The sequence below is a fragment of the Pterocles gutturalis genome, unplaced genomic scaffold, assembly GCF_000699245.1.
Source record: "Pterocles gutturalis isolate BGI_N339 unplaced genomic scaffold, ASM69924v1 scaffold13599, whole genome shotgun sequence".
Lineage (NCBI taxonomy): Eukaryota > Metazoa > Chordata > Aves > Pterocliformes > Pteroclidae > Pterocles > Pterocles gutturalis.
The window spans coordinates 16,319-40,514 of record NW_010135887.1 but is presented as its reverse complement, the minus strand read 5'-3'; the positions used below and the strand labels follow the sequence as shown (position 1 = coordinate 40,514).

At 39.6% G+C, this 24,196-nt stretch overlaps 1 protein-coding gene across 1 annotated transcript; it reads left to right on the top strand.

Moving 5' to 3' along the window:
- The first annotated feature begins 500 nt into the window (after window positions 1-500).
- USP44 (ubiquitin specific peptidase 44) lies at window positions 501-16,694 on the top strand. The gene is given in 7 exon segments (XM_010082079.1): window positions 501-611; window positions 1,279-2,793; window positions 13,951-14,149; window positions 14,627-14,735; window positions 15,501-15,706; window positions 16,003-16,114; window positions 16,116-16,694. Coding segments are annotated over 6 exon segments (2,145 nt in total). The 5' UTR covers window positions 501-611; window positions 1,279-1,359; the 3' UTR covers window positions 16,201-16,694.
- The last annotated feature ends 7,502 nt before the right edge of the window (window positions 16,695-24,196 follow it).

Sequence of the window (24,196 nt, the reverse complement as noted above, 5' to 3'; positions counted from 1 at the left end):
GCTGGAATATAATCTTTTGGGTTTCATCTGGCAAGTACTGTGCATGATGCTGGTGTTGTGTGCTATTTAGCCCTCTTAGTCAGGGACATCATGGGCACGAGCAGCCCGGATCAAATATAATCACTTCCTGATGCATCATTTGTCTCTAGATGATATCTCTCAGCTACAGATAGTTGAAAGAAACGTGGTAAAAACATAAAGAATGAATCACTATCTCTTTAGTTGGTGTTAGTCAGATCCTGTGTGTTTTAGGTAAACACACCTTATAGGTGACAGCAAATACAGCAGCTTTGAACAAATAGATGCTGCCACATAAACTTATTAAAAGATGTAAGCCAGTGCTAGCCAAATTTTTGAGTGATTATTTTGAAAATGTGGATTAGAAAGATCTGTTCAAAATGCAGGTTTTTACAAAGTTTGCAGCGACTAAAGTAGATATCTAATGGTATTTCTGTCTTATGAAGAAATCAAGTTTTGCTTTTCCAGGTCACTTTTTCTTTCAGAGGTGTTAGGATGACAAGTTAAAATGCACTTACTGAAGATAAATTACTGTAGAAAGCAGTGGTATAATAGGCTTGCCTGAGCAAAAAGGTGCAGTGATTTAATTAAAGGTGTGGTTTAATTAAGGGTTGGACTTGTATAAAGCCTCATTTGTCTGAACTGTTGGTGCTGTATAAACATAATAAATTTAAGTGAACTTTGCCCTTCTGCACCTGTATGCTTAGGGATAGAATTAATAGGAGCATTTTAGAATCACAGGATGGTTTGGGTTGGAAAGGGCCTTCAAAGATCTTCTAGTCTAACCCCCACTGCTGTGGGCAGGGTCATCTTCCACTAAACCAGGTTGCTCAGAGCCCCTTCCGGTGTGACCTTGAATACTTCCAATGATGGAGCATCCACAACTTCTCTGGGCAACCTGTTGTCCCATTTTAAGTTGTGTTTGTATCCAAACTGTGTAACAGTGGCTTTTAACTAGATCAGTGCTCTTTTGAAAAAAAACAGGCCTAATCTAAATGTAACCAGTATTCTTCAGTCCTGAGCCAGAAGGTACTGGAAATAAAAACAGTGGTATTGAGACCATTTAGTCTGAACATTGAACTGCTGTTGATAATGTCAATTGTGGCTCCACATAACTGACTGTCTTTAGATGTTTGGTGGGACTTAGTTGCATGGAGATTGTGATCTTAACCTCACATCTGAGCTTGGTATACTGACACCTGTAAAAGGGATACTGGTGGGTATGTATGAACTGTAACTTACAACTTTTTTTTTTTTTAGTTGCAGATTGAAATATCATGGACAGAAAATAGTTTGGATGATGTGTTTTGCTAGCGTATCTCTGCAATTTCAGTTTTAACAATGGATAAGTGTAAGCACATAGGACGTTTGCGACTGGCCCAAGATCACTCCATTCTGAATCCTCAGAAATGGCATTGCGTGGACTGCAATACTACAGAATCTGTGTGGGCGTGCCTCAGCTGCTCGCATGTGGCGTGTGGAAGATATATTGAAGAACATGCACTAAAGCACTTTCAGGAGAGCAGTCACCCAGTGGCATTGGAAGTAAATGAGCTATATGTTTTCTGTTATCTTTGCGACGATTATGTTCTTAATGATAATGCAACCGGTGATTTAAAACTGTTGCGAAGTACCTTAAGTGCAATCAAGAGTCAAAACTATGAGTGCACTACTCGAAGTGGGAGGACTTTGCGTTCTATGGGTACAAGTGATGATTCTTACCTTTCACATGGTGGTGCCCAAGCCTTGCTTCGGAATGAAGACCGCATGTTCACAGCTCTCTGGCACCGGCGGCGTGCGTTCCTGGGCAAAATATTCAGATCATGGCTTGAGTTGACACCTACTGGAAAGAAGATTTTGGAAGAAGAAAGGTGTCGGGAAGAAGCAGAGGAAAGAAGGAACAAAGCTAGGAAAAGAAGACAAGAACGAAAGCGTGAATGGAAAGCAGAGATGGAAAAGATGCCTCCAAGAAAGAGCAGTCGTTTACAAAATCAGGTTAGAATGTCCTCAAAAACAGCACCCTGCCTGCAAAAACCATCACAGAATGTGGAATCTGTGGCAGAGTTGAAAGAAACATATACCTCAGATGAAGTAAGATTGAAAAAAATAAGTGACTCTCCAATTAAACGAAGGCCCACAGTGACTCCTGGGGTAACAGGACTAAGAAACCTGGGAAATACATGCTATATGAATTCTATCCTGCAGGTATTAAGTCACTTACTTATTTTTCGAGAATGCTTTTTAAAGCTTGATCTCAACCAAACTCAGGAACTGCTGGCAACAGCAACCAATGGTAAAACTAGATCTTCATCTAAACACCTGTCAATAGCTGCCTCAACATTACGTGTGAATGAGAGCCAAAAGAAAGTCAAGGGATCATCTTCTGTGAGGCGGCCTAGTTTATCCTCTGGATTAAGTGGAGGAGCATCAAAAAGTAGAAATATGGAACTTATTCAGCCCAGGGAGCCCAGTTCAAAGCATATTTCTCTCTGTCATGAGCTGCATACTCTGTTCCAAGTTATGTGGTCTGGCAAATGGGTGCTGGTGTCTCCTTTTGCCATGCTTCATTCTGTGTGGAGACTAATTCCAGCCTTTAGAGGATATGCCCAACAAGATGCTCAGGAATTTCTCTGTGAACTTTTGGATAAAGTGCAGCAGGAACTGGAGACTACGGGGACCAGATACCCAGCTCTCATCCCTGCTTCTCAAAGAAAACTTATAAAACAGGTTTTGAATGTGGTTAACAACATTTTTCATGGACAGCTATTAAGTCAGGTATGTTTTATGATTTTTTTTTCTTTTAAGGTGTGTAATGATTTGCAGTTATGGATTTATACTGGTCAGTGATGGGCACACTTCAAAGCTTAATAAATTTGTAACTGCTGAGGAGGGATAGGGAGTATATAATACACACAATTTCAGAAGAAAGGTCATTTGGGTACTCCTGAAACCTTTAGTAGGAGAGTCACCTGATAAACATGAAAGTGTTAAATTTAGTATTTTAAAGCACACCTTTGGAACTACTGAGAAATATCTGTCTTCACTATTAAGCACCAACTAATTTGCAGGAATGAAGAATTTACAATTTTAAGCATCTAGTTTATCACTATAGTGATACTAGATAAAAGGTGTTAAGGGGAGGGTTAATCTTGTGTAAGTGGAAACTGATTAGGTAATGGATGCTAAGCAGGGTGTTATTTCAGTAAATAGCTTGAATTTGAGATTCATTACTACAGAGTAATTGCGTGTCATGATGCTGTGTAAAATACTAATGCTTCTTCTCTGTTACAATACAAAGATACAGAAGGCTCTGTCAATACGGGGACCAAATTTGGGAGGTGGAGGCAACAGCCGTTTTCCTTTTTTCTGCCTGACTATTTACTCTCCTTTTTTCTTGTTCTTCTCAGCTTCCCGTTAAGTACTTCAGTATGTCCACTGACTATTATGCATATCCCAACTGTGTGTGTATAGAGACATCTGAGAACTGACTGAACAAACATATTCTGGTTTCTGTTGAATTAATCTAAAAACTAACAACATTGCAGCAGGAACAGGGGTTGAGAAAGTTTTGGCATCCTGGAATTGGTCTTTAGTATGTATGTATACGTTACTGAGGCAGTGCAGAAGCATTTAATGGATATGTTTTGTAAAGGAGTAGAGGTTTAACACAAATTAGCAAAAATGTGGATGTTCCCATTATTCTGACTATTTGATGGTGTAATATTTTAGTATGCAAAGCTGGAAAGCCAAGTGATTTTTGACAAAAGTTGGATTGTTTATGGCTATGATATCTATAAACTTTATAATAACAGGACATTTAAAATTAGGGTTGTTCACAGCGTATGTTAGCTTTTAGGTCATCTCAGGTTTTGCGTAACTACTAGAAACTGTTGTATCTACTAATAAAACCAAATCATCCTCTACCTTCCGTTTGGCCCAGTGTAGGAGTATTTCTGTTGGCATACTTCCTTACCTCAGAGTAGTTAACGTATCCTGTATAAGGATTGCACTAATACAAGTGTCTAGTATATTATGTCATTAAAGCTTTCTATTTGAAAATCACATTCTCCTCCGAAATAGTAACCTTGTTAGTAAAACGAAGTAATTGCTTAAGTGTACTGACAAAGCTTGGTTGCATTCCAAGCCTTGTTAGAACACTCATTTTTTTGGAAGAGTTTTCGAGGCTCTGAAGACACAAGCATTATTACAGTAGGACCACTTGCACTTGTTTTAGTTTTGTTGTGTGAAGAGGCTTGTGACTAGAAACCCTCCCATCTTCCTGAAACCAGGGAGGGGAGTAGTGAGAATTCACTCAAGTGTCATCAACTGAGACTGAAAGGGAATTAAACCATTTTTAGCTATCCTGTGACTTCTATGACTACAATATAGGGCTCTTTTACTGCAGCTAGTCAGTGTCTGTTTGCAAAATACAACCTTGATGAACTTCAGAACGCCTAGACTGAGAGGAACAAGGAAAAGAGTATTGAAACTGTTTTCTGTAGCAATTTCTCCCTGGCTCATAAGGCAGTTCCCACAGGCAGTGTCCAACACTTTAAGTCCTAATGTTCCCTTTGTCTTCTGCCACTCCTTTGTTCTGGTTTAGTCTTCACTAGCACTTTTGAGCACAATAAATATTAAAAGTAGAAGGTAACCCCTGACAATTTACATTGCCTGCTCAGTAACATTTATTCTGGTCATCTTAACGATTCAGACCTTGGTGTTTGCACGTGGAAGGATGAGCTTTAAAAACTCTATTAGGCACTTTCCTCTCATCAGTAAGATTCCTGCATTGTGATTTCGCTAGGCTTTTGTCAGAACTGGTACAAACTGCTATAATGAAGTTAACAAAAAGGCAAGAAAACATCCATCCACACAGGGCTGAAGAAAAATATGAAAGACTTCTTGCTATGTCATCACATCTTTGACAATGTTAGCTCTTAAAAGCAAGGAGTGTACGCTCTGTCCTTGTAGGATTAACTTTATCTACCTACAAGCTGTAACAGTGTTACAGTTTCTCTCTAGAAGATAGTTGGAGCCATAGCCTGCTGCATTTATTAAAAATAGGATGGGATTTTAGTCTAGAGTATTTAATAAGCTATGTCTTAATTCAGTGAATAAGAGGAATTGAGAAGCTTGTTCTTGTGCAGCAATTGCTTTCCACTTTAGAATCACTAAAAAGTTATACTTACTATCCCTTTGTACTGAAAATATTAGTTAAAGACAGATCTTTGTGTGAGATACTCAAGTGCAGTGAAGTCAATCTTCTTGAACTTCAAACCTCAGGAACACTATGAACTACTGTTGATACAGTACACAAAGGATCACTTACGTGCAGATAAGCTGTGTGTTTACTTAGGTTTCACATTACTTTTGCATGTGCAATAAAGCATTTCCCTCTTCTAGCTGTTCTATTTTAACTTGAAGGGAAGTCATAATCCTGAGTTTGCCATCGTTCTGTTGCTATTTATATGGCTGCCTGGTTCAGCATGGTAATGGAATTCAGGGTGTAAGGTTAAGAAAGGAGAGGTCCAAGAGAATTTTACCAGATTATTTTTTGTTAACTAGAAAAAGCTTTAGGTGATGTCAAAACAATTGCACTTTTTATATGAGTGAGTTGGTTTTTGTTTTGTTATGTTCTCAGCTGATTTGAAGTAAGTCTTGCTCATCTACTACTTGAAATCTTTTACTATTTCATGGAATGATAAATAGGTAATGGGTAACTCAAAGAATAGCACGGGTGTATTGCCTCTTGACTTTTTTGTTTTTATTATTATTCCAGTATCCTTTTTAGGATTAGAGCTTTTTGCTCGGTGGTACAGATAGTGGAACTTCGATACCCAGTACATCTAATGGAAGTAAAAATAGGATATATAGCTACAAAACCCTTCTCCTCTATTCTTTCCTTTTTCACGTTCTAGTCTTCCTCCAGTGATTGCCTGGTGACAGTTGTGCTATAGCACTTATTGTGCAAAGGATTCTCTATCTTGTAAACGTGTACTTTCAGAGGCAGATCTGCTGGAGCAATGAGTCATCCCTCTCAGCCCCACCGGGACTGCAAGCAGATGCCAGTACATCTACTACAATCCCAGTTGTTTTCAGTGCCTGAGTGCTTGTACTCCTGTGGAAGATACCCACTTTTGTCCTTGATCTTTTAATAGGAAAGGAGGAAAATACTGCACTACTAAGTTATGTGCCAGTGGTAAACTGACCCATAATCTACAGATTTTTGAAGTACCCTTCAAGTGCACAAGTAGGTTAGCCACCATCTTCCTCAATATTTTTTTGGCCTGTGTTTTTAAGTGTTCCCAGTTAAATAGCACAGTATGCAACAATTTAAATATTATCTCTATTTCAAGTTTTGTCCACTTTAAGCAAGGAAGTGCGCAGGTATATTTAAAAAAAAAAAAAAAAAAAAAAAGAGAGAGATTGAAATAGCAGATTTTAGCTTTCAAAGTAAATGTATATTTTCAGCAGTGCATTGGGCAAATTGTGTCCCATGTGTCCACAGAAATCATACTAGCAGAAACTCTGGTGTGTGTACTTAGACCAGTATTAATTTTTCTGTCAGGGTGATTTATACTGGTAGGAGGGAGACAGGGAAACTAGTATGAAGTATTTGTGTAAGATGATCTAGACAATCTAGCTGATCTAGGATGCTAGCCTAGCAGATCTAGGAAATTTGCAGATATTTATGCTGGCAAAATCATATGTTGTGTAGACATAGCTTTTGCCTCTTGAACTTAATCTTTTTAACTAAATTGGTTTAACCTTGGGATAACATTAAGTACACAGGTTTTGATTGCTTGAAAGTTAGAGGACCATTGTAGACTGCATTTTAAAATATTTTAATATTCAATTAATATTTAATATTGGCTCAGACAGAAAGTCTGAGTCAAGACTATCGATAAAGACATTAAAAATGGTGAAAGAGTAGAAATGTGTTTCTGATACAGCTGATTTGGAGGCACTCTTGACATTAGAGTATACCACACATATGTCCCAGATGAATTGTCCAGTGTAACTGTCTCCCAGTTCAACCCATGTAGTATGAACCTTTCTGGAACAAAGAAGTGGTAGTTACTAAGGAAAACAGATACTGAATGCTTCATATTATCTTGTGCTTTTTGGCCACTGTGTTGGTAAAACCTTAAAAATTTCTTGAAGTTTAAAATAAGCCTCTTCTCGTGAGAATTACCAGGAAGAAGTTTTCTGTAAGCCAGACAAGATGATTCTAAGTTTTACCTATTCTTAAATAATGCCAAAATAATAATTCAAATTAATTCATCTCACTGTTCTTAATATTGTGTTTGAAGAGATGTAAAGGTATGTTTGAGTCTAATAATAACAAAATAACTAGTCAAAATAGTCACTGAAGATTAAATAATTATTTTAGAAAATTTTTGTTTTGTCTTTCCTCAGTTGCTCAGCTTTCATTCTTTGTTTTTATGCTAACTTTCTGACAGCTAAGGTCACGTGCACTTGTGCACATGCACGTACACACATGCACACATAGAACTGTTGAGGTTGGAAAGGACTTCTGGAAATCATCTAATCCACCTCTGCTTAAAACAGGAGGAACTAGAGCAGGTTGCTCAGGGCCACATACATTTGGATTTTCAATAGCACCAGGGACGGAGACACAACAACCTCTCCAGGCAGCCTGTGCCAGTGCTAGACCATCCTCACAGTAAGAAGTTTATTTTACTTGTCTCAGTGGAACCTCCTGTGTTTCAGTTTGTGCCCATTTCTTCCTGTCCTGTCACTGGACACCACTGAGAAGAGCCTGGCTCCATCTTCTTTGCTTCCCCCCATCTTAAACACAAGGATAAGATCCCCCTGAGCTTCCCTTCTTCAGGCTGAACACTCCCAGCTCCCTCAGCCTCTCTTCATGTGTCAGTTGCTCCAAACCCTTTCATTGTCTTCCTGGCCCCTCGCTGGAGTCACTCCAGTGAGTCTGTATCTCGCACTGGGAAGCTCAGCACTGGCCCCAGCCCTGCAGCTGTGCCTCAACCGGGGATGAGCAGAGGGGAAGGATCAGCTCCACAGACCTGCTGGCTGTGCCCTGCCTATCGCAGCCTCAGAGGCTACTGGCCTGCTTTGCCATAAGGGCACTTTTCTGGGTCATTTTCGGTTTCTACCCCAGGATCTCTGAGAGCTTCTCTGGGGAACTGCTTCCCAGCCTGTACTGGTGCCTGGGGTTATTCCTGCCCAGGCGCAGGAGTTGGCATTTCCCTTAGTTGAACTGGATGAGGTTCTTGTTGGCCCATTTTCTCAGCCTGTCCAGGTCCCTCTGGAAGGCAGCAGTGTATCAGCCACTCCCCCTGGGTTGGTGTCATCTGCAAACTTGCTGTGAGGGTTTAACAGAATCGACCCCTGGGGTACACCACTAGTGGCTGGACTCCAGCTGGATTTCATGCCGCGAACTGCAGTGTCTTGAGCCTGGCAGTACATTCATTTTTCAGTCCACCTCACTGTCCATTTATCTAGCCTGCACTTTATCATTATTTCTATGGGCATGTTATAGAATACAGTGATGAAAGCCTCACTGAAGTAAAGATAAACAACATCCACTGTTTTCCACTCATCCACTGGTTAACTGTACCAGTCGTCTTTTTGTAGGGAGAAGGCTATCAGGTTGGTCAAACATGATTTTCCCGTCATAAATCCATGGTGCCTGCTCCCAGTCATCATCTTAATATCTTTGGAAATGGTTTGCAGGATTCTTTGCTCCATCAGCCTTCCCACAGATCAAGGTGATGCTAATGGGCTTGCAGTTCTCCAGATCCTCCTCCTTGAAGACAGGAATGAACAATAACTTGCTTTCTTCCTGTCCTCAGAACCTCCCCTGATTGCCATGACCTTGCCAGGACCTTTCAAAGATGGAGGACAGACTTGCAACACCATCAGCCAGCTCCTTCTGTTCTTTTAGTTTAATCAGGGATAGTTTCTAATTCTAGGCAAGCAGAAGAAGAACAGTCAATATTTTCTGTGGCTAAAAAAGGCCCAGTAAGGGAGGAGAAAAAATAAAGTTTGTGCTGGTTTATGTGAAAGCTGCTGGCTGCATAATCCAAGGAAGAAAATTAATGTTGAATTATGAATGCTGTGTTTTACTGAACTGGCACATGTGGCAAAGCAGTAAGTAGTTGTTGATACTTTCTTTACAGACTGCTGTTGATTAAATTCTAGTTTAATGTAAATGGTGAAAGAAATACCTGGCCAGTGTAATTTTAACATCAGTGGCTAGGTATTTCTTTCACCATTTACATTAAATTAGAAATTGATTAGAATTAGGAACCCTTTAGAAACAGTTTTGTTTGTAAGTCTCGTGGGGATTCCACTGCTCTTGAACGTGGTGCCTTACACGAAGCTCTTTGCCTAGATTTCTATTACAGTAACAACAAGTAGCAAAACAGCAGTGAAAGTGAAGAGCAGTGGCTATGATGATTTAGTAACAAGTTTCCGCTACAGCAACGTTGTGATTAATTGTTTCTTAGGACAAACCGCTTCTGGGCTGTGAGGTTTTTTCCAATAATTCACCATTTATTATAGCAATGCCTAGTAAGAACTAGCTTTCGATACCTCTAGGCATACTTTTAAAAAACCCAAATGGTTTGATTACTTGCTCATCATGTTTAAGATGGAATCTGAGCAAAATGCCTCCCCCCAGCCCTGCGCAGCATGGCAGATGTAACGGTGTGCAATGCTCAGAGAAATGAATATGCCATAGACCCAGAGAGTGAAGTAGGTGCTAACCAATGTAGTATGTAAATTATGGTTAAAGTTTTAAAAGGCAGTGCCTCTCCTTGCAAGTCTCGATCCATTTACTTGCTCAACCAGTGTATTTCAGGGCAGATTGGCAGAGAGAAGTAAAAATGTGCAGTTTTTGGATTGTTTGAAGCCCTTTGGTTTTGGTTAGTGTGCTGTGAGTTAAAGTTTGAGGGAGAATGCTGAAAGTGACTGTCATGCAGTGCTGTGTATTGTCTCACACTGAGTAGACTATTAAAAACTGAGAACTTCTGGTAGGTACTAGGAGGATTTGCACTTAGCATACAGGTCATGGATGGCCTGACTTCTATATTCTAATATCAGTCTCCGTGCTTTTATGTGCTACCTGAATCACAAAATGGTTGTCAAGTTGCTCTCCAAATAGATGAAGGTGACATTTTAAGTTAATCTATAGGAGGCCATTGAATCACAGCCTACAGTTTGCTGTGGTTAAGCTTATGTTATTCTGTTAAATAGATACAGATAATTTTGATGATTGTGTATTGTCTTTACTACAAAGTTTAGTTCTTTTTATAACTGAAGGAATACAGTATGGACTGTTGTGGAATTCCGTATTATAGCAGTATCTTAGAAATCCCCTTCTACTTTGATTACTTTGCTGTGGAAAAATTCAGTTACTGCTCTTTCTAGATATGTCTCATAAAGTGAAAACTTTAGTGATGAAAGTACAAAAATAGGACTGGCCATCTTGCTGTTCTTAAAAACCAAAAAAGAATTAGAGCAGAGATGGTAACAGTTGTCTTCTCCCATGCAAGTGTCAGGAACACAGGCAAAACAGTTGATGATGGAGTTGGCTTTTTCTGCAGCAATATGTTAACTATTTTCTTTGGCTGCATTTAGGCTGAATGCCATCTGGGGCAGTGGCTGTCTGTCAAACTATTGTGGCCACAGTGATGCTTGTCTGAGTTGCCTCCATGCTTAGCTTGGATCAAGCAATTTGATCCATCTCTTTTCAGTCTGGCCTTTGGCCCATGATTGAATACTGAGCTTTAACCAAACAATTGTATATAGTACCCATGTTTCAAGGCATGAGAGAGTGGTCAGGGCAGAACATAAGGTAGAGTTTTCAGACTAGCTAAAACCAGTAATTTACTTCTTTGCTCTAATGTAAGCTTCTCTTGTAGCTTTGTTACAAATTACAGCATTAAGGCTTCCTAAAATAGCAATGGTGGAAAATAATGGGGAGGTGAAATCAAACTCTGAATTTGTAAAATATAGTCATAGAAAGATATACGTCACTAACCAGATTGCTAGAGCAGACTTGCTTCCCTGTTACTGTCGTGCATACTCATAGCATAATAAGCTACGCTGAACAGATGCGTAAAGTTTTTGCCAGCCATTTGAGTTCCTTTTTTGGGGTTGTTTTGTTTTTCATAAAAAACTCACCTCTTGTTCAACCAACTTTTGAGCAGTTTATACAATTTCAGTGCTTTTCATGAAAAAATAAAATCTGGGTTGTCCTGCTGGAATGCTAGTGGAGTGTGAGATAAAGGAGTCCCGTTTAGGACAGAAAGAGAAGTGATGGGAGTGTTGCGACGCCCATGCTGAGGGATGGACCAGTGCAGATGGATTCCACAGAAGGGTAGGGATCCTCTTACTTGTTGAGTAATCAAATTTGTAAGCTCAGGCCTGGCTAAGAAAAATATTTCCAACCTTTGTTCCAGTCCTTATTTACCTCTCATTGGGTGAGTGTGTACAGGAGCAGTTAGTGCACAGTGGCTGATACAGTTGGGTGTATGCTTAGCCAAAGACGTCAGGTTGCTGGCAAGTACACAAATCCCAGATAACTGAAGAGATTAATTCTGTTTCAGCCTCATAGTGAGGAGGAGTGTCTTGGATTTGAGGAAATAAGTGCAGCTCTGTATCAGTACAGGATTTTGTCAACACAAATCAGCTTTGCTCACCGTTGCATGATGAGATGAGAAGGTACACTGTTGCATCAGTTTATCTTTTTTAGGTTTTTTGAGAGGCAAGAATTGGAAGCTTGATCAATTTTTTTTTTTCCCCCCCTTTGGGATAGTACTTATTAACTAGCCAGGAAAGAGGATCTTAAACCTAGATTGTTAACATTATACGCTAAATTTAAAACCTCAGAACTTGTTAAAATTATATGTACTGAGTTAATGCAGGTACTTCATCCTGAGCCCATTAATCTTCAGTGTGCATTCATGTGCAACAAATTCTTAAGTAACTTGTCAATTAAATAAACTTTTGGCCCAAAAAAATTACCCATTTGTACAGCAGAAATCTATTAGTCATTCTGTGTTTATACAGGAGTTAGCTTGAACTGTGGCCAAACATATCATTTTGTCTCCAAGTCTAGATTCCAGCTCTGAATTACTAATAGTTTGTGGCTTTGAAACATGGCCAGATGTTAGCACTTAGAAGAGAAGCTCCTGTCAATGTAAATTAAAACAGAAGATTCTCCTCTTTTCTGCCATGTAAGTTTGAAGTTTTGTTTTCTAAGAACAAGGCAGCGGAGTTTTCTTCTTAGAACTTAAAGCAGCTAGCACCTTTCTTAACTCCACTGCTGAACATGTATGCTGGTACACAAATACACATGTGCATTAGGTAGCTAATGCATAGATTGTGTATAAGCTGTGGTAGCTAATGAATGTGTTAAATAATTACTCACAGGAACACCTAGGAGGAAGATACCATAAGGTGACAGATCTGTCCTGGACATAAATGATCATGAAGTAACAGACAAAGCAGGGTAAATAATTACGTGACGGCAAACCCTCAGAGGAAAATAAAGGACCTCTTGAGCAACACTGAGTGTATTTTTATACTTGTGTAGGATTAGTAATCTAACTGAAAGAGAACTACACTGAAATTATGTAGAACAGCAACACAAAGGCGTGCCTGTGAAATAACAATATTTGGATCCCTCGTGGATTTTCATTCCTTTATTACTACATCTTTTTATTGAGTGTTCCAAACAACTTGGGGTATTTTCCTAAATAGGAAGCATGCTTATAGAGATTTACCCTTGGGGGGCAAACTTAAGGAGATACTTAAAATTAATCTTATTTTCAGAATGTGTCTTTTCAGGACCTGTGAGGTTAGAGCTACTTAAGTTAGTGGTCATCTGCAACTTACAAGCTAATAAATACATAAACAGTAGAAAATTCAGCTAATTACTCTTCAGAATTGTATTGTACTTTGTTGCATTGAACATACCTGGGTGAACGTATCTTTTGTCTCGCACACACACTTAATATTTACTGATATTTCTTTATAGCCTTTATGAACTATGCTTGTTACAATCTAAATGGAGTTTTACTACTGTGTAGGTTCAGCTGCTGATAGAAGTTATTCATCCAAATGGATTGCAGAAGGGTGGAGGTCCTTTGGAGGAAGCCTGAAATGATGTGACACTCTTCTATACACAGCTTGAGCTGGCATTTAGAAGATGACATTGCAAATCAACACCTAATGTGTTGCCATTCCAGTGTAGAAGAGCTACTGCTTTTAACTTTAAATGTTATCATAAATTAATTGTCCCCTGCTGTATTATCTGCATTTTCCAGGTTCACTTCACATCTTGACATTTTATTTATATTGTCTTACTGCTTGTCCTTTCCCTAGTGTGACGATGGATCCACTTACTGAAAGAAGAAATAAATTATTTTTACCTGTTAATTTTTCTTTGAAGAAGTGTGCTTCCTAATCCAGGCTTCCCTGGAAGACTGACAAAGTAAGAAGGATATGACTTTAAAATCCCCAGCTGTTTTCTTTTTTTTTTCTTTTTCTTTTTCTTTTTTTTTTTAATTAACCTAAACTATAGTTTCTCTCTTTCATGTAAATTTTCCTTTTGGAGTGTTTCTTTTTGGAGAAAAGACTCCTGAGACTCCACCAGCTGCCTTCTCTTGGACAGTCCCAGACAGAGCATTTTGACCCTGCTTTTGTTTCTCAGTAAAACATAAGAACAGTTACCTCTTTGTGATAACAGTATTGGACATGCTGCTTCAGAGTAAAGAAATTAGGTGTATCATTTCTTTTATTAAATTACTATGTCTTGTCTTTGGTTGCATCAGTTATCTCTAGGAAAAGGCTTTTTTTTTTTTTTTTTTTGGAGCTACGGTACACTTTTAGCAAAGTAAATTTTGAAGTGTAAGCAACTGGTGAAATATTGTTTTACAGGTTACATGCCTTGCCTGTGACAATAAATCAAATACCATAGAACCTTTCTGGGACCTGTCCTTGGAGTTTCCTGAGAGGTATCACTGCAACGGCAAGGAGATGTCATCTCAGTACACTTGTCTGCTGACAGAAATGCTGTCCAAGTTTACAGAAACTGAAGCTTTGGAAGGAAAGATATATGCATGTGATCAGTGCAACAGTGAGTAAAGGCAGTATGTACTCATGCATACATTTTCTGTGTAAAATATAAAGTAAACTGACTGTGAAAGCATGGAAGAAAAATACTGAAAGTCTTAAAAGTATGTTGCAAACAAAGTCCTGGTGTGGTCACTTCACAACTGTTACTCAGCATCATAGAAGATGGAATTGTTCCAAGGATGCTTTAAAGTGTGATGCTTCTCTTAGATAAAGTCTGATCACACACTAACGGGGATTCTGATACTCCCAGCTGAAGAACCCATCAGCTTTTTAAATTAAGGTGATTAACCTAAGTGACCACAAGTATTTATACTTGAATCATAAAATAACCCTTGAAAAGGGCTCTCAGAGTGTGTCCTTTTTAAGGAGGCGCATACAGTAGCTATTTATGTCCACACAGATTTGGTGGATAAATCTTGGACTGAAATACAAGGCTGTTATCGAGATTTGTATTGTGTAACTGTGTGTTTGGTCTCAGAAAAACGAAGGAAGTTTTCTTCTAAACCAGTTATACTCACAGAAGCTCAGAAGCAGCTTATGGTGTGTCGGCTACCTCAGGTTCTCAGATTACACCTTAAACGGTTCAGGTAAGTAGTACCACATCAGACAGTCTTTGGGATCAATGTTTTTCAGCGTCAGTTTAATTTCCCTTTACTACTATGATGAGAAATAGTTATTAGAGGCTTCTTTTTCTTCTTTAACTTAAACATCAGTAAGATGCACTGTAAGTAGAGAATTGACCTTTTGGATTCTAACTACTTGCTCCTTTAGTGCCAAAATTATTTCATCCTTCTTTTCAGTCAAAACCTACTAATCTTGCTGTGAACTCTATTGGTAAAAATTAATTTTACCTTCAGGCAGAGTAAGTGCTCGTATTCACTAATGTACAAACCGAGATTGTAGTCAGGGGAAGTCTCACATAACCTTTATATAATCAAATACATGAATGCATTAGCCTGCGAGTAAGGAAGTGGAGACTGCATCTCTGTGAACTCTTGGTCCATTAGAATACAGAGTCTGTCCGGAGTACAAAGGAAACCAGAAAATGAGACAGAATAAATAAGAAATACTTATGAGATGCAGTAAGAGGGAAGTACTCACTACTCACCATTACACAGATCGTAAGGTGGATGTTTCAGAAGATGAGAATAGTAGGTACCATAGACACATTTTAAAAGGCCTTGAAATTAAGGAGATGTGAAAGAGGAAGCCTAGGAAAAAAGTGTGCAAATGAGCATTTATTTTGTGCACAAAGACAATAGTGAAGACAAAACTCGTGTTAAAACATAATTCAGAATGCTGTGTTCTTTCTTTTTGAAAAAATGTAAATTTTCGTTTAACTTACTTTCCAGGTGGTCAGGACGCAATCATCGTGAGAAGATTGGCGTACATGTTAATTTTGATCAAATGCTGAACATGGAGCCTTATTGCTGCAGAGAATCCCTCAAGTCCCTCCTACCTGACTGCTTTATCTATGACTTGTCGGCTGTGGTAATGCATCACGGGAAAGGATTTGGCTCAGGGCACTACACTGCCTACTGCTACAATTCAGAAGGAGGTAGGAACCAGCTGTGAAATAAGGAGTGGGGGAGAAAGGGGTGTTCGTAATTCTAAACTGATGAGCCTACTGTCTTTTCTCAAATGCAAAAGGGAATCACTTGTGGCTGAACTGCCTGGAATGAGAATTGCAGGTCTGTAGACCAAAAGAGTTCAACTTTTGTATAGGCTTGTTAAACATGTATACTATTTCTATGCAACTTGTCAAATGAGACTCACTAATTAATTATTAAATACAATGCAATTACCTCAAATCAGTGTCCTGATGACTTCTTTTGGTGCATTTCTTCACTGCAGGATTTTGGGTACACTGCAATGATTCGAAACTCAACATGTGCACTATGGAAGAAGTATGCAAGGCTCAAGCTTACATTTTGTTTTACAGCCAACGACTTACTCAGGCAAATGGACGGCAAAATACCATGTCCTAGCACAGCTGAAAGTCAGCAGCACACAGAATTAGCTGACTGTTCCATGGACAACAGTAGCAGCTAATCCAAAGCCAGTTAACTGCATGTATGGTAGAAGTTTGAATTGTCATAAAACTATATATTTTTAAATGAAATTAAAGTACAGTATTGTACTTTTTTACTTTGAATCTGTGTACAATGTTTATATACTTTTGTATTAGTTAAAAGTACTCTTTACAATTGCTAGTAAAAGTTTTTATTGACAGTAACTTTCTAAGTACCTAGAATTTCAATACAGCTATTTTTTTAAGAAAAAGATTGCTATTTGCATTTAACTCTTACCTCAGGCTGGTTTTTTTAAGCTGATTTTGTATTTTGATAATCTTTGTGAATTGGTTTAGAAAAATGAATTTCTGTGGGCAACTAATGTTTCTCTGGTTAATTTTCTGTATATGCTTGTGTACATTTTATAGTATAGATTTAATGATATCATGATTCTTACTGTCTGCAGGAATTGCTACTAGGCCTTAGAATATTAACATTCACCAGCAAGGAATGTTTTACATGTCAAATAGTAACCAAACTTTTTGTAGAAACCTTTCTGTATATTTTTCATGACTAAAGTGAAATTATTTTTCAAGCTTCAAGGGAGCTTTCAAGAGAGCTACACTAAAGATGCATTGTTAGAAATTCTTAAAATCTGAAATTGAGGAAATAGAGCATGTACTTATTTTCAATAAGTATGTAAGAGGAGCGTTTAATAACACAAGAATGTGTCTTTACCAAGACTTCCATGTTTTAGCCTTAACAAGTCTGACAACTTAAAAGTGCCAAATTCAAACTACCAACTTTGACAACCAGAGGCTTTTTATTCCAATAGCTTAAAAAGCTTTCTTTAAAAAAAAAAAAGCCAAACCCAACAACAAAACCACACTCGCCCACCCCACTGTCATTGCTACAAGAACCTAAGCACCTCCTTTCTTGCATTGGACAAGCGTACTTTAAATTGTAGCGTGTTGTCTGTTTCAGTAATCTTTTAATACAAACCACTGAAAAGAGGCTGTAAAATCTGTATGAAAGCGTTTTCAATCTGTCTGGTTTCATTACCTACAACTGCTCTACCTTCTCCACGGTCCTACCACTAGCATTAACAGACCTGTGCAGTGAGGAGAATCTTAACAAGAAGGAATTATCAGTTGTTCTCCACATACAGTAGTTATTACCAAGTAAATTTTAATTGTGAAGTTACTTTGCATAAGTCCTATGCAAATTGTTACCTCATCTTCTGCAAAGTTTATACCTCAATAAAATGCCTTGATGTGGACAGAAAACCATGTGTCTGCTGGAATTAGTTCCTACGTTATCATTAAAATCTTTTTTTTCAAATTATTTTTAAACTTGGCCTAAAGTTAAGGCATTAACTTACTGCTTTGGCCATCTGTCCCTGATTTAACAGCTGTTTTTTTCATGACTTTTCCTACCACTTCCATTTGTTTCTGAAAGATGCCACATTATATGGAAGCACATAATGGCCTCAGCTCTCAAACTTCTTCGCCTTGTAATAATCTAATTAAATGTGCAAAAGCAGTTTGTTTTTTTTTTTTTAAGTCAAGGGCCACCTGCTGAAGTGAGATGATCTGACAAATCTACTTGTTATGGCTGTGCAGTCTTTCAAATATTTTCCTTCTCTGTTTTCCTTTCTGGTGAGGAAATCAATGTAGTTTAAACACTTCTTTCTACTTGCACATAGTGGAATGAAAAGGAAGGGGAAAGAATTGTGCCCCTTGCCTTTCAGAATTCTAATACTTTTTCTTCCCCCAAGAGCATCTCAACCAGATACACTGGGGGTCCCAAGAGAAGAGTCTATCTGGGGACTTGTAGAGAGCGATGGGGGGGGGCAGGGAGTGGAGTTCATTAGCCTCAGTCATCAGTATTGAGCACATACTCAAGTCCGTTAGAAAGAATCTTTTCCTGCCATCTTTTCTAGGATTGCCTAGGTTGTGTTTATGGCTGTTCCCCTGCATTTCCTCCCACTGCAGCAAGCATTACTAAGTCTCAAGGCTTTCTCTAAAACACATTATTAGCTTAGCAAAAGGAAATTCTGCTTTCTTCCCATTGGTACTCTCTTGGGTAGAACAAGAGAAGGGAAGGAGAAAGGACACGCTCAAACATACGAGTTCTCATCCTAATCCAAGCAGCAGGAAGGATAGAGAAGATTACTGCAGTCCAGCATAAGGATGAGCTAATTCAGGTGCGTTTTTCAACAGCTTCTGCTTTGGTTCTGGATACTTGCTGGCTCCTGCAGGTAGCTCTGCACCCTAGAGCAAGGCTTAAGCACAGCATGAGTCTATACGTTTATATTCTGCCTTGCTTCACTCTAGGAAGTATTTAAAATAGAGCTCTAACTGGAGCCGAGGAAGTGGCAAGGTTCAGGACCAGTGAAAAAAAAAAAATCAGCAGAAATAACCATAGCTAGCACAGCAGCCTACATTGTGCTGTAGGTGTCAGGAAACCAGACAGCTATTTGATCAAAGGTCCCACACCCCTTTTAGCAGCAGCTGTTCCTGGGGTCAACGTTCCACAACTCACTCGCAGGAGTTCTGCAGAACTGTAAAGCTAAGGGTCCAGCACCCATATCAGCAAGAGGGGTATAGTTAGGGGGAGTGGTCTGTTACAACAGAAGACACTCAGGCAAACCCACCTGATGGTTCCAGAGCTCCCTCCCATATGAGCAAGGAGCTGGTCTGGTAGCCAAGTTCCTTGCATGAAAGACTCATCATGCGAAAGCACCTCAAGAAGCCTCAGGCCTTCAGGAGAGGGGCTGGATATTTTTTTTCCCCCAGATACATGAGGGAAGTGGTACTGTGCCTTTAGTAACTGACCAAGTACATTTGAGGAGACCACACACACTTGTTGATAGTGGAAGGGGCCTCTGGAGACTGTAGAGTCCACCTCTGCTTAAAACAGGATGAACTAGAGCAGGTTGCTCAGGGCCACTTATATTTGGATTTTCAATAGCACCAGGGATGGAGACACAACAACCTCTCCAGGCAGCCTGTGCCAGTGCTAGACCATCCTCACAGTAAGAAGTTTATTTTACTTGTCTCAGTGGAACCTCCTGTGTTTCAGTTTGTGCCCATTTCTTCCTGTCCTGTCACTGGACACCACTGAGAAGAGCCTGGCTCCATCTTCTTTGCTTCCCCCCATCTTAAACACAAGGATAAGATCCCCCTGAGCTTCCCTTCTTCAGGCTGAACACTCCCAGCTCCCTCAGCCTCTCTTCATGTGTCAGTTGCTCCAGACCCTTTCATCACCCTCCTGGCTGTTTGGTGGACTCGGTCCAGCATGTCTATGTCTCTTTTTCTGGGAAGCTCAGCACTGGCCCCAGCCCTGCAGCTGTGCCTCACCAGGGCTGAGCAGAGGGGAAGGACCAGCTCCACGGACCTGCTGGCCATTCTCTGCCTATCGCAGCACCAGAGGCTGTTGGGCTGCTTTGCTGCAAGAGCACGTTGCTGGCTCATAGCCTGTCCCCCAGGTCCTTCTCTGGGGAGCTGCTTCCCAGCCTGTACTGGTGCCTGGGGTTATTCCTGCCCAGGCACAAGATTTGGCATTTTCCTTTGATGAACTGCATGAGGTTCCTGCTGGCCCGTTCCCCCAGCCTGTCCAGGTCCCTCTGGGTGTCAGTGCCCCCAGCTGGTGGAACCACCCCACTTTGTATTATCTGCAAACTTGCCAAGAATGCTCTCCGACACATCACGCAGGTTAAATGAGCCCATTCTTAAACTTTTTGAAAAGCAATACCATTGTCCAGGCCCAGGTGGTAATGGATATATGCATCAGACAGCATGCAGTGGGATTATGTCTCTTCACTTTTATGTAGTGGTAAATAAGGCTTCTATACAGCTATTTCTAATGTAAGGGATTCAGAGATTTGGCCTTATTAAGAAAAAATATTAATTTCAAAAACAGTGGAAGCAGATGTCTAACGCTCAAACATCTAGGGAAAAGGCTTATTCTTTATCTTAACTGCTGACTAGTTACGTAACTTTTTTTTTGGTAAAGCACTGTAGCTTTGCAAAGCGAGAGAAAGCAGCATCAGTATAAAAGCAAAGCTAAAATCTATATGATGCTTAACCTTAGTTATAAGAGTTGGGTAGCTGTTGTGGCAAACACACAGCTTTTGCTACAAAAAATCCTGAGAGTCACAGTGCAGTTGTCTTAATTTTTTTTTTTACTTTCCAAGTACTTGAACATTTCAAGTTATAAAAACAGAACTGCCTTTTGAAGCCCTGTAGAAAAAAAATTGAAAAAAAAAATAAAAATAACATCTTGCCTCAAAGCATGCTATGCTTTATCTCAAGTTACATGATCTTTAAGCACACCTTCATAAAACCATTTAGAGGAAACATTTTTTTTTAGTGACTTAAGAAAATATAACGCCTGCCTTTGTTTATGGACAGCTGACACATGTTCCATGTAATGCCAACTACCAACAAATTGGAAGGGCAAAATCCTGGAAAATCATTACCTATGAAAGCCTCTCTCTCTTCTTCCTTCCTGTAAGAAAAATATTTGAAATAAGGAGGATTTGGCAAAGTTCCTCTACCTCCAAACACCACTTGTAGAAATCAAATTAACAAATTCCTGTCATGTTTACACATCACCTCATTAACTTTCAGTGATACCATCTTACTCTGTTTTTGTTCTTTTAATGTAACATAGATACTATTTTGATATACTGAAGGTAACATGACACAATCAAGTTGGAAGATGCAACAGCAGTTTTCTCACTATAATGGCAACTTTACCTCCCTCCCTAGATGCCTTATTTCAGCCTCCTCTTTGAAAAGTTACAGTTCTACTTGCCCTTAGAATACCTGCTCCCGTGCAAGCCAGGTTGCTACACAGCAGCTTCCACAAAGCTAGTGATAGAACTGCTTCGTTATTTCACAAACCAGAGTCTGAAGTAGTATGTCCCAAGGGATATACCTTACAGTTGCTACTTAGCACCAAGTTTTTTTCCCTTAATAAAATCTGCCACTAAAAAGGGAAAACCCTGATCATTCTTGTAAGGTGGTATTTTTAAGATAAAACATTATGTGCAAAACTCCAAGGAAACCTACCATCAACACACTAGCAGAAAAAGAGTTTTGAAAAGGAGACCTGTGACTCTGAATCACACCTCCTTGATTCAAGTAGAAGCAGTAGGATCTGGGCTTGAGATGGAAAGCCCCCATAGTTTTAACAACATTTTTTCTGTACTACAAAGTACCCAAGCTGCAGAACCTTTGAGAAACAAAGATGACCAGACCTCTCCCTCCATGAAAGACTTCCACTTGTTTGTATCCACCAGCTCTGTTTTCCCCCTCCCACGTTATGAAAGGCATTTGACACAGGCCTCCGCGCTGTGTGGTGGGTCCCGTGCCCAGCTCCAGGCCCGGGGGAAGCGGCAGGGCAGCTCCGGCCTGCGCTGTTTGCTGCAGGCACTCGCCTTCCTGGCAGCTGCTCAAGGCTTTCACCTAAACTCTACCACAACTAGAGCTTTTTAGTTCAGGACAAAGTCAAGTTCAGTCAAGCTGCAGTCCAAAGTTTCTGCCTCATCGTGCTCCTTTCATGCAGGTAGAAGGAACAGGCTTTAAACATTTCAACAAGCTGGGAAAGACTCCTGCAAACTGACAGAGCCCACTGCCCACAGCGAGCACACGTACCATGTCAGGAGTGCTGCTAATGCAGTTAAACGCAAGAGAAAGTAACTTTGCGATTTTACAGTCAGAAAACTAGTACAAGGTTCCATGACACTTAACAGACAACTTATTTAGGTTGAAGACTTATTCAAGCAGGTGATCATAACAGAGGACTTAAAAAAAAAAAAACACAACCAAAACAACAAACCCAAACCCCACATCTAAGAGAAGCAGCATGTTGTTTCAGTCTAAAATTAGTCTCCTGCTTTGGAAAATCTTAGGGCATACCTTCATGAAAAGAACAGATCCTGAGGTCCAGCAGTACATTCTCTAATGACACGTGTCTCACAAGGTCTGCATGAGGGAGAAACCCTGCAAAGCAGGTTCTGAACTCTCTACTTTGGTACCTCTAGTACATTTACTCCACAAAAACTATTATAATTTCTAGTGCTGCGTGTACTCGAGAAACAAGATGATCCCCGTCTTCTGGGCATTGAGGATGACAGACTTCAGTATTTGTCTCAGATGTCTTGGACAAACTTTTGAGTTTGGCAAGCGACAACACAGTGTAGTCCAGTTATCAGACAGCATGGCCAGGACGTTATAATTACACTTACAGCAATAGGAAAAGGCAGCTTAAAGAGCACAAAAGCAGCAGAGAAATTTATTCTATTTTTTTAAATGCAAGGAGGAGGTGGAAATAGGGCTTACCTTCTATACTGACAGGCATAAATGCGGGAACAGTCAGCAGCACAGGAAGCATGTAACCAGACAAACCCAATTAAGTTTAATGGCAACAAACAATCATCATGTTCTGTAAGTCTTTTTCTGAGGCATTTCCTCTACAATTTGTTACGCATGATTATCAGCTTCCATATGTGAATTAGCAAACAGCCAGTAAATTAAAAAGAAGAGGCCATAATCCAAAATAGCTCTGCTCGTCTGGATCTTCCTATTACATTCAGGGAAAAGAAAATACAAAGGGAGGAAAACAAATAATAGGTTGCAATACTAAGTGTTCTTGAAGTTACCATCAGCAAAGATAAAGCCTGAAGCTGTAGAAGTATCAAATGGCATTGAGCTACTAACAGACAATGCTTCTAGAGAGAAAAGCCTGGAATTAGTGGGTAAGAGGCTGAGAACCAAAGCAGATTTGTCGTACCTGTTTCCAGCAGAATCTGTAGTAACCAGGTTTATTACCAAAATAGGGTAAGTGAGCCAGAAACAATTAATACTGCCCTGTTCATCACAGATCCTTTCAGGTGCCAGTTTTCGGTTTGCAATGCACAAGTGCATATGCTAGCTACTGTTTGTTTGGAGGCTGAGACACATGCCCACACAGCTGCATAAATTACTTAAAATTCATTGCTGAGATGCCAAGATTCCCAAACAGCAACAACAGAAATACACATTTCAGTATCCAATTAAATCCATTTCTACAAGCAGTACTAAATTTAAATAATACAAACAGGGAAAAACCCCACTGACATCTATTATTTTTAAACTGTAGGCTGTACATGACACTACTCCCCTCTCAACTGCAGCTCATATAGCTGAGTTTTAAAAGACAAACTTCAGCTTTTACCTGAAGACAGAGGGGAAAAGAACTGATATTTCTAAATTAATATGAACTTCTCTATAAATAAACACATGCTGTCACTATAAAGGAACAGGTGCAGGGTCTCTGTTTCCTGAGCAGTTTGAGGCATTATTATTGACCTATTAAAGAAGTTCTTGTTACCAGTAACTATGTAAAATTTTAATATGCAAGTCATGAGGTAAACATACAGCACTGGAAGACGTATGGCATCTAGGCCTGAAGAGCCATGGGATTTAATTCACCTTTACAAATGAGATTCACCAGTCAGATTCACTGCAGTGGGAAGACAGATAATGACCTCTTATGTCAAGAAAACATCAAATACTCCAGACTAGTTTGCCTGGACGGAAGAAGTTTCAACACTCCAAAACAAAAGAACGTTTTCATTGTCCCTACAACTTGTCCAATCTAATGCATACTTAAAGGAGACTGGGGAGCACACAAAGAAAAATTTTAAGCCCATGCAGAAGGGCATGCCCATAGCAAAGAATTTGTAGGGATATAAACTAATATTCACTGTTGGCTTCAGACAGAAGTTGCGCATTGCTGGTAACAGCAACAGAGACGACAAAATGCATTTGACATTTCAAATACAGCTAAAGTCTAAGCTGAAGACTGTCACTCTCAAAACCAAATCACACCACACATCCCTACTGCAGTCACATTCTGTCCTGCAAAGCGTTGATGACTTCTCGCCCTGTATCCCAACACTGACAAGACTATTTAAGTAAGTACTAAAAAGCAAAGTTTCATATTAAGGATAGACAGGTCCAGTTTCAAGACAAGAAATGGCAAAA